An 11,340-nucleotide genomic window follows, 5' to 3' on the forward strand; every position below is an offset into this window, starting at 1 on the left:
AGAGGGGAGAGATGTGTCAATCAATCAATCAACCTTTTTATTCGACCGTCAGTCAGGAAAAAAAAATACAAATACATTTGTCAATACACAGTTAAAACATCCAAGAAGATTTTAGAGCCTAGCCAACGCTAAAAGGGCTAAACAGATAGCCCCATGTCAATACAATCAATTATGGTCTTGCGACGCTTAAAGGCTAAAAAAAGAAATTTGGCTACCAAGAAAGGTATAGCTCTAGTGACATTATTCAGCAAGTATAAAACCTGGTTTTCTCCGGGTAGGAAGCTAAGTTGACATAGGAGTGGGTCTATAAAGTTTTGTCTAAGCTCTGCATAAGAAGGGCAAGTCAAGAGAATGTGTTCGGTGGACTCAACCACACCGAAAGCACAATGACAGGTTCTCTGGGCATATGGTACTCCCCTGTACCTTCCCCACAATATCGCAGAGTCAAGGACATTTACCATATTTTTCGCCCCATAGGACGCACTTTTTCCCCTCCAAAAATGAAGGGGGAAAGTGTGTGCATCCTATGGGGCGAATGCAGGCTTTCGCTGAAGCCTGGAGAGCGAGAGGCATCGGTGCTCACCGACCCCTCTCGCTCTCCAGGCTTCAGGAAGCTATCCTCAAGCCTTGCAAGCCCGGCGGGAGTTCCTGCGGGCTCACAAGGCTTGCTGGCAGCAGCCTGCAGCCCCGGCGAGTGTCTGCAAGCCTTGCGTGCCCGGCAGGAACTCCCGCCAGGGGCGCGAGGCTTGGGGCGGCAGCCTGCCACCCGAAGCACGCAGAGCCCTCCGGAGGGCTCCCCGTGCTTCGGGCGAGTGTCTGCAAGCCTTGCGCGCCCGGCAGGAGCTCCCGCCGGGCGGGCAAGGCTTGGAGCGGCAGCTTGCCACCCGAAGCACGCGGAGCCCTCCAGAGGGTGCCCCATGCTTCGGGCAGGTGTGTGCAAGGCTTGGGGCGGCAGCCGCGGCTGGGGGGAATAATTTTTTTTTATTCATTCCCCACCCCAAAAAACGAGGTGCGTCCTATGGGCTGGTGCACCCTATAGGACGAAAAATACGGTAATCTAGCCGCTGTAAGAAGTCTGCGGTATTCCACATAGTGGATTTCTGCAAGGTAGGGGGCTGGTATGGTCCGATAAATCTGGTCCCCTAGGAACATCCCAGGTTTTACCTGGGCTATGTCCTCTTGTCTGGCAATATCACTCAGTCTCCGGGAGATCACATCTCTAACTTGATTGTACGTCATAGACTCAAAGTAAAGGTTAGACAATCCACAGGATTGAACCTCGTTAATGACCTCCCTTTCCCACGATGATTGAAAATCATCCCTCAATATCAAGGGGGCAATACCCACTGGTTTAAAACAAAGCTTGAGCCATAGCCAGAGCTTCGTCTTCAAGGCCACGTACCGTAGAGCTTGCCAGCCGACCTCTAATCTCATGACCGCACCCGCTACCGAGGGGGGAATCCTAAGGATGGCTCTAAGGAATTGCGTTTGAATAGAATCCAGTTTCAAAAAATCCCTACGGGAACCTAAAGAGATGCCCACCAAAAGAAGGGGGAGGATTTTCATTTGAAAGAGTCTCAAAGCTAACTTCACTGATTGGGCCTGATTCTTAGCATATAGAGATCTAATCTGGATGGCTGCTTTAGATGCATTAGTTGTTATATAGTCTCTATGGGCCAGAAAAGACCTATTTGACCGTATCTTGTCCCAGATATTTAAAGCAGTTAACCTGCTCTAGGGGAATCCCGTTCATCGACCATTGATGGAGTCTCGGTCGGGCAGAGAAGACCATGATCTTGGTCTTAGCGTAGTTGGGTTGGAGCTCATGCTGAACACAGTATACATGTAGAGCTTGCAACATTCTCCTCAGTCCAATGGGGGATCTGGCAAGAAGTGCGGCGTCAGAAAAACATTCAGAGATCAGCCTGCTAATTTGGGGGGGTGGAATGCATCATTGGCCATGTGAGTCACCAGTGAGTTAATGTAAAAACTAAACAATGCTGGGGCCAGTAGACAACCCTGTCTTACCCCTCTAGTGGTGGTAACAGGGTTGGAGACTAGGCCTTTATTGTCTAGCCTAATTCTCAAAGAGGTATTTGTATGGAGGCTGATAATCAGATGGAGGAGACGACGATCGATCTTTGTAGCAGCCAATTTTGTCCATAGCTGCTTTCTAGAAATTCGATCAAATGCCTGCTTAAGGTCAATAAAAGCCACATGAAGGACCTTTGGGGCTTTGCCAGCATACTTTTCCGCCAGGTGATTCAAGGTTAATATTTGGTCTGTGGTAGATCTTCCAGGGCGAAAGCCCGCCTGTTCATCGGCAATGATATTGTCGTCCTCCATCCATTTCGATATTTTGTTTAGCAAGTACCTCGAGTAAATCTTCCCAATGACATTTAGCAAGCTAATTGGTCTAAAGTTGCTCGGCTCTGTACGTGGGCCTTTCTTATGTATTAATACAATCAACGCAGAGCTCCAGCTTGAGGGAAATTTTGCTGTTTTGTTTATATACGTGTAAAGTGCTGTTAGAAGCGGGATCCACCAATCTTTATTTGCTTTGATGGCATCAATAGATATAAGATCATCACCGGGGGCCTTGCCTGCTTTAAATTGGTCTATGAGCGTTTCAACTTCAGGGCATGTAACTGGGTCCCAATCGGGCAGTGCTTCTGGCTCCACCGTATCACCGCAGGCATCGTGGGCTGCATACAGATCAGCGAAATATCTTTCCCAAGTGTCCGCTGAGATGTGGGGTTCTATTCTTGCAAGATACCCAGGTATCTGGAAATTAACTGCCAAAAAGAGGCTGGATTTCTATTCTCTGCAGCTATCAAGAGGTTGTTCCAATTGTTTCTTTCTGCCTCGAGCTTCTTTTCCTTTAATAGGGCTTTGTAACTTCTCTTGAGGGTGGTAAGACGGTTATTTGGCATGGGGTCATTTGATGCTCTGTATGCCGACCATTCATTATACAGATGATTCTTGAAGTTTTTGCACTCCTCATCGAACCATTTTTTGTGACGAGACTGTTTACCATACTTTGTGGGGAACCAAGCTAGTGTTGGTTTTAGAAGTTCTACTAAATCGTCATATATTGATAGAGGCTCGTCAGCCTGCATAAGGGCAGCCCTTTTTACTTGGAGCTGATCAGACCAGAGAAGTTCGTTCAACTGCTGGGCCGAGTTGGGGGTCCATTTAAGGGCTGTAGGTCTTATCTCCAGATAATCATTTGATAGGTGCACAAAGGAGTGTCTATCAAGTTCGTCAGCCAGAGTCAAGATAATTTCTAGAGGGAAGTGATCACTCTCCAATCTTGTAGCCACCTTAAAGCTGGATATTTTTGGGGTAAGGTCGGGAGATATCCATACAAAATCAATAGAGGAAGCACGTGAACCTGACCAATAGGTGAATTTGGCAGGGTAGTCCGAGCTGACTGCCCCATTTAGTAAAAGGAAATTGAGGGCCAGCAAGGTTTGCCTGCATTTGAAACCTGCGTATGTGGCTATGTTATCTTTGAATTTCCTTGGTAAAAGATCTGTGGGGGCAACAGAAAGATCTTGGTAAAAGATCTGTGGGGGCAACAGAAAACAATATTTAATTCTGGAGACTGGATATGCTTATATTGTAATCTGGGGAGAGCGCTGGTTAGAGAAGGAGGTGGCTTTTATTTTTAAAGCAGTCTCTGACTTTTGCAACAAAGCTTTCAAGCCTATCCCCACTTATCTGGGAGTAAGCTCCATTGAGCTCAATGGCACTTACTTCCAAGTAAACACGATTATTATTATTTAATATATTTCTGTCCCACCTTTCTCCCAAGCTGGGATTCAATGTGGCATGTATAGGAATGCACTGTAAATTAATTCTTTTTTAAAAAAAACACCACACACACAAAACCACTTAATATAACCCAAACTTAATACTGTATCACACAATTTTCTACTCCTTTTTGGAACTGTGAGTTCCATTTTCTTTGATTTTTATGTAACTGGAATCCACAAATGTTATAATGTATTTAATTTTCTTTTCCAAAAAATCCGTATTTGAGTTGCTCTGCAAAATCTGTTGTTTTGCAGAAAAAGAACCTGGAACCATGTTGGGTGACAGGGAAGGGTGTACATGGGGCCTCAATTGCACACACTTTACCAAATTCTTTGCTGCAACTGACCTTGAACTGATGCCTTGGTTTCTCACAGATTCAGAGCCAGCAGAGTTCTTAGGCTAAAAGCTGAATAAAATGATGGCACATGCAAGTAAAAGTCTGTGGAATGGATGGAAATCTAAACTTGACATAACAAACAGCTAGACTGCCAAAGTGCATTCCAGCTACAAAACGAGTGGCATACAATTTTTTAAACAACAACAAAAATATAATGTGCACTACTATTGCTTTTGTTTTTCTCTACACACACTGTCGTTGTTAGTAACTGGAACAACAGTGGGAGTACTAATATTACATTACCTCCAGCATTTGTCTTCCATTGAACTTATGATGCCAAATTTGCTTCTAGGCATGCTGTTTTCTGCAGAACCGTGATCACCAGTTGTCACTGTAAAGAGCCTTGCTTGCTATTCATACAGTATACAGACTCTAGCAGACTTTGCTTGAAAAGTGGTGTAAGACTGAAGATTTGAGGTGGTAACAATATGTTTGGCAGAATCCTAGGTGTCAGACATACAGTCACAAAGTTGCAAAAGCAGAGGGTGATTTTCAAGGGGGAAACTTGTGAGGAGACGTGATGCTTAGATTTCCTCAAATGCTTTTCCTCCAGCTGGTGTTCCACAGACATGATTGCAGAGAAGGAAGTGTGTGAACAGGGACACCTTCTGAACCGAGGTTAGACACTTGGGTGCGAAGCATTTGCACAACTGTACGGTTTAAGTGTCCACTATCAATTTGCAAGGGGACCTCACAAGGAACCACCTCCTAGGCTCTACTCATGTGACCTCATAGGCTCCACCCATGCATCCCACCAGCTTCCAGTGATGGGACATTTAACGGACTGGGCCAAATGGGGAGGCCTAATGGGCTTAATTAGTTGCATGGGACACAGATTCCCCATTGCTGTCTTAAAGACTAAAATATATTATGATTATACAGGGAGGGGGAGCTATAAAAAGCTGGTGTGAGGAACCTGTAGCCGTAAGGCTGATTTTATATGGCCTGTAAATATGACGGCAATAAGAAAGATTGTGCTATACAATCCTGCACTGTTGTGAAGTCTGCCCACTTTTGTTTCCCACTCTATCCACCATCAGTTGTGGCCCCCACTTACTTTTTCTATAGGCTAACAGCCCTTGCTGGGGGAAAAGAAGAAGAAGAAGAAAATCCACGCCTGATTCAAAGAGGGAAACATAGAGAGAATGCCAATAAAGGGCAGTGGAATACAAAAGGTTTTGCTTCCAAGCCCCCACTGCTGTGTTGCTAGTCCACTCCCCTGACCCCACCCCCACTTGTTCCTCCTAAAAGCGCATGAAAAATTCAAGGACTGAAAATTCAAGGATTGAGAAAAATTCAGGATGAGCGCGGCTAGTCTTTCTGCTGGTGGCAATGACTCTCACTAATTCTAAGCATCATTTCCTAATTCTTGAAACATTAATGTTGTTTACTGCTGTCAATCAGAGCTACTTCAGTCTTGTGAAGGCAGCCTGCCTACACTATGCAAGCTGGGTAATGTTGCTGCAGTGACGGTAGCAGTAATAGACTAATTCCCTTCTCCACCAGCTTGCTATGTCCCTCCAACCTTCTGACCTAGAGTCTAGTCATTTCTTAGTAGCATGCAAGTCTGTTTTCCTAATTTGAAAAACATTGTATTTCTGAATTTGTATACATTGCCCCTCACTGTGATTTTCAGATACTTTGTACTCATTGCTCTGATAAACTGATCATTGTATCAGAATGGAAACTCAGTAGCACGTGAAACTATGCAAAATATATAATGATAGGACAGCAAGGTGTTGGCACCATCAAAACGCCAAAGCTGACTTTATACTATTACACACCACCCCAATCTCCAAGAAGTGAGAGAGTCTAGGGGTTTCTTTGCTTTACCAAGGATTTGGCTTCCTTGGAATGAATGTGTGTCTTTATGAATGTGTGGTGTCTTTAGGCAATATAATTTTATTTATATGCAATCTGGGCATTAAGCTGGAGAGTCTCACAGCATTAATACTCCAAAAGATCTTGCTTCCCCTCTCAGTTTCCAGGAGAACCCCAAGTCCAGCTTTGGATTCAGCACAAAGCAAGACATGTTTCTGTGTCTCCCAGCTTCTAGCTCATACCCACAACAATTCTGGCTTCAGATGGGTGAGGGAAAGGCCCATCTGTTTTTTTCTATGGCACACAGTAACTTTTTAGGATATGTTAAAATCATGGTACTTAACTAGCCAGCCAAAGCTATTACCTTGATAAAAGAACTGGTTGGCAAGTTCCCCTTACACATTCTACCCGCACAGATTCAGGATCCCAAGGACTGGGAGGGATCCAAGGTATCATCCAGACTGAGCCCCAAACTCATTACAATACACATGCGGTGGGGATCCAACTAATTACACTATTCTTATTAATGTAGTTTTTCAGCCTCAGTTATGAGCTGGTCTGTTATGTCTCCTTAAACATGCTAAACACTTACATTGCACAAACGTTCAGTCTCTGAATGCTGGTTGCAGGGGGTCACAAGCTGGGAGAGTACTGTTGCCATATAGTTCTGTAACTCCTTACAATCCTGTGTCTAAGGTGCAAGCCAGTTCATGGATATTGACTACACATGCATGGATGAACAATACGAGTGCCAAGCACAATGCTTTGCAACTTTACTGTCAGCGTTTGCTTATGTTTTTGCAACACTGATGTCATTTATGAATAGTTCAATGCTCTGCTGGTGACATTTAGTACTTGGAGCAATTGTCACAATAATGCCAAATTCCTAAATCTCATTGAAGACTGCAGCTGTGAACATCTGGGATAGACCCGAGGCTCTGTGCATTCTCCTATTTGTCAATCTCATAATAAAATGCAAAATACATAATTATTGTCTTTATTAGTGCACAGTATGAAAAGGCCTGAACAATGATGCCATGCTAAAATTATTAATTTTTTTTAGAAAACTGGAGCTACATGCCTTTTGGGGAGAGAGGACTGATGTGGCACAGCAGCTAAGACAGCTACAATTAGGAGGTTTAAATCCTACCTCCGCCATGAATTCATTAGCAACTCCTCCTCAGTCTCCCATTTGCAGAACTATAGTAATGCCGGCAGGGTTATTGTTATCTTTACAAGATAATATTTGAAGTGCTTTGAACACTCAGTCACTACGCTCAATCACAATGCAAATTGTAGAAGTCCGTCAGCTCCCCGCAGTTATAATTCACATATATTGTGTACATTATATATTGTTCTTTAATCAGTGTCCCTAACTGTAGTACAACTACTATTAATGTCATGGTCTGTTCCTGAAGCTGGGTCTAAACCAGGGGTCAGCAAACTTTTTCAGCAGGGGGCCAGTTCACTGTCCCTCAGACCTTGGGGGGGCCAGACTATATTTTGGGGGAAAAAATATGAATGAATTCCTATGCCCCACAAATAACCCAGAGATGCATTTTAAATAAAAGCACACATTCTACTCATGTAAAAACATGTTGATTCCTGGATCATCCATGGGCCAGATTTAGAAGGCAATTGGGCCGGATCCAGCCCCCGGGCCTTAGTTTGCCTATCCATGGTCTGAACTATGACCACACTCTGCTAAGAGTTGCATTATCACACACTTCTAAGTGGAACTTGTGAAGGAGAATTAACTGCTGGACTGTAGATAATGTAGTTATGGAAGCTGCTATAGGAAATCAAGCAGCATGATTAACTCTTAGGACTAGCTCGGTTGGTTAGAGCATGGCGCTCATAACAAAGGTCGCAGGTTTGATTCCCATAAGGGACAGCTGCATATTCCTGCCATGCAGGGACTGGACCAGATGATCTTCAGGGTCCCTTCCAACTCTTTGATTCCCCAGTCAAGAGAGCTTTATGGGTGGTTTATAACATGCACCCATGGAAGCAATTCAGCAACAGAATGCAGGTGAGGCTGATGTAAGTTGACACAAGAACATAAGATGAGCCAGCTGGATCAATGGCCCATCTAGTCCAGCATCCTGTTCTCACAGTGGCCTGCAGAAAGCCCCAAAGCAAAACTTGGTCACAACAATGCTACTCACCTGTGATTCCCTGCAACTGGTATCAAGATACACGCTGCCTCCGATAATGGAAGTGGAACATATACATTGTGGCTAGTAGCTGTTGATTGTCTTTAAACAGACAACTTTGCTACATTGGTACAAGATCGATTTATCACCCTTCTACCCCACCTTTCCCCAGTGGAGCTCAAGGGGGAGCACACAGCTCTCTTCCATTCAGGGGTGCCAACTTGAATAAAATATTGGGGGGACCCAGGTAAGCACCCTGCCCCTCATAATCAGGCACAAGACTGTGCACACACATTATTTGAATGGCAATGCCCATCTGCTGGGAGGGGGCGCCTCCCTCAAATATTTTATTGGGGGGCCCCAAAGGGACCTTGGCCCCTAGGAGTTGGCCCCATGTTTCCGCCCCATCGTATCCTCACAACAACCCTGTGAGGGAGGTTAGGCTTGAGAGACTGTGATTGTCCCAAGATCACCCAGTGAGTTTCATGGCTGAACAGGGATTTGAAAACTGGTCTTCCAGGTCCTAGTCCAACACTCCCAACCACTATACCACACTGCCTTGATCTGCAAACATTGGCCTAAAGCAGAGGAGACTGAACTGTGGCTCTTCAGGTGTTGTTGGACTCCAACTCCCATCAGCTCCAGCCAGTGCTGACAAGGAGCAGGCATGATGGGAGCTGGGAGTATCTTGAGTCCCACATGTTAAGCAACCCTGCTCTAAAGTGACTGGTGATAAATGATGCTGGAAGGAAAGGTAATCAAAACTTTCCCCCACATTAAGATAGATAGCCCCTCCACTTACAAACCTGACTTGGAAGGCCCAGGTGTATGGTTGTGGCTGCTTTCACAGCCATCTCTCCTAGAATTGTAGAGTTGGAAGGAACTTCAAGGGTCTTCTCGTCCAACCCTCTGCAATGCAGAAATCTCAACACATGGTCCCCTGAAACCAAACCTGACCCACCTTAGCTTTGCACAGGCGTTAGCAGTTTTATCGCTGCACCACTATGAATCCGCTTTTTTCTCCTCTGCACTCACTGAATACCTCCATGTACCTCCATGAGGACTACAAACATGTTCTTTTAAAACTAAAGAACCCCAACATTTCCCTTAATTTTAGAGGGGCGAGGGGAATGGTTGTGATGTGTCGGAATGAAGTGGAGGTCAAACCCCCGTCTCCCTCCTCCCTGGAAGTAGGAGACCCGCCTCCTTCCCTCTGGCTCGGCCACTCACCCCCCAGCCAGTTGCTGGAGATGTTCTGCAGCATCGTGAAGGGGACGCAGAAGAAAGCGATGAGCAGGTCGCTGAGGGCTAGCGAGCAGATGAAGATGTTGGTGACGGTGCGCATGGCTTTGCGGCGGCTGACCACGTAGAGCACCAGGCCGTTGCCGAAGAGCGCCAGGGCGAAGATGAGCACGCAGGTGAACACGAAGGCCAGCTTGGCGCGCCGCGGCAGCTCCGGGATGTAGACCAGCGGCTGCAGCCCGTAGAGCGCGATGAACTGCTGGCGGGTCACGTTGTTGTCGCGCAGCAGCTGCGCGAACTGCTCCGGGGTGATGTTCAGGGAGCGCATGGCGGCGACGGGGCGGGTCAGACGGCGATCCTCTGCAGCATGGCCGGACCAAGAGGACGCTCCTGGAGGGAGGCTTAGAAAACCAGGGAATTTTCTTTAAAATTTAAAATTCGTGGAGGGGACACTTCTCAGCCTTGCTCGACGGCGCCCGCAGCTAAGGGCTGCAGCAAGATCCGCGCCCCAGCTCGCCTTTCATGCATTGTCCAGACGTCTCCACGAGGATCTGCCCTTCGTCTGAGAAAGGCAGCCGAAACGAAGAGTAAAAGGGTGGCGCTTGATCGAGGGTGTGAAACTTTTGAGAGCCAGACGCGCTCGTGCACCCGCCGCGCGCGCCGCAAGCTTCCCGTCTAGAAGAAGGCGAGGAAGGAGCGAAAAGTCGAGCTTGGAAGGGCTCCTATTGGAGACTTCCTCCGAGCCGCTAGCCAATCGGTGAGCAGAAAGAGCGTCTACTCGGCCTCCGGTCCTTCGAAGTTTCCCGGAGCGCCGGGGCTCGTCGGGGAAAGGCTGGCGCTTGTTGGGGAGTCGCGGGAGGGGCGCGACTGACGCTTCCTCGGGCGGAGAGGGGCGCTTGGAACGCGGCTCCGAGCGGGCGCAGCCGGAGAACTGACCTCGCGGAGATCGGAGAATTGAGGCTATGGAGCGGCACAGGGCAAGACTCTGGAGCCGTGGAGGTCCAGGACGCCACTCTGCCAAATAAGCCGCAGAAGGATCCCCAGGCGCAGGCGGACGTGCTCTGCTTTGCTCCACGCCGAAGCAAACGAAGGATTAGCTGTAATAAATTAACGATGGGTCCCTGTGAGACCATTGCTTCCGGAATATAATATAACCAACTGCCTAAATTTATGTTTTCCCATGAATTACATTGATCTGGAGCTGGAGGGTTAGAATTTTTATTTTTCGTTTAGTTTACTAGGTTTTAAAACAGCTTAAGGTAGCCTTTCTCAACCTGTGGGTCCCCAGATGTTGTTAGACTACAACTCCCATCACCCCTAGCTAGCAAGGCCAGACCTCAGGGGTGGTGGGAGTTGTAGTCCAACAACATCTGGGTGGGGACCCACAGGTTGAGAACCACTGGCTTAAGGATATTTGCACATCAGTCTGAAACTTCTTTAGGTTACAGCTTGACCTTGTGGATGTACAGCTTGGAACAGAGGTCCCCCTGTCCTCAGTGGGGTTTGGTCCCAAAGTGAGTGCACAACTTTAAAGAGAGCCAACACCAGGTGTGGGGCAGCCCTCAGGAAAGTGGTGGGGCCACAAGGTGCCATGAGAAGGCTGATGACACCCAGCTTTATTTCACCACCTGGTGAGATGGCTGAGGGGAAATAAACTGAGTTTGAATCTTGGCAGGATGGAGCTACTAGGGGTTGCTGGTTCTGGTGCTTGAGAATTGGACAGTTGACTGTCCTGAATGCAGTTGCACTACCATTTCTTTTTAAAAATTACATTTATATACTGCCTTTCACCCAACAAGCCCATAAAAACACAAATTGCCCAACATGATATTAATAAACAATACCCCCAAACTCATTTAAAAGGCTATGGATGGTTCAGTTAGCCAAAGGCCTGGCTGTAGAGCA

At 46.7% G+C, this 11,340-nt stretch overlaps 1 protein-coding gene across 1 annotated transcript in view; it reads right to left on the minus strand.

The window, feature by feature from the left end:
• QRFPR (pyroglutamylated RFamide peptide receptor) overlaps window positions 1–10,187 on the minus strand; it is a 33,211-nt gene extending 23,024 nt beyond the window's left edge. The window contains exon 1 of the mRNA XM_079990521.1: window positions 9,424–10,187. Coding sequence (XP_079846647.1) covers window positions 9,424–9,763 — 340 coding nt within the window. The 5' untranslated portion in view covers window positions 9,764–10,187. The remainder of the gene's footprint in view (window positions 1–9,423) is intronic.
• Window positions 10,188–11,340: the final 1,153 nt, after the last annotated feature.

This window comes from Podarcis cretensis, assembly GCF_951804945.1.
Source record: "Podarcis cretensis genome assembly, chromosome: 9".
Classification (NCBI taxonomy): domain Eukaryota; kingdom Metazoa; phylum Chordata; class Lepidosauria; order Squamata; family Lacertidae; genus Podarcis; species Podarcis cretensis.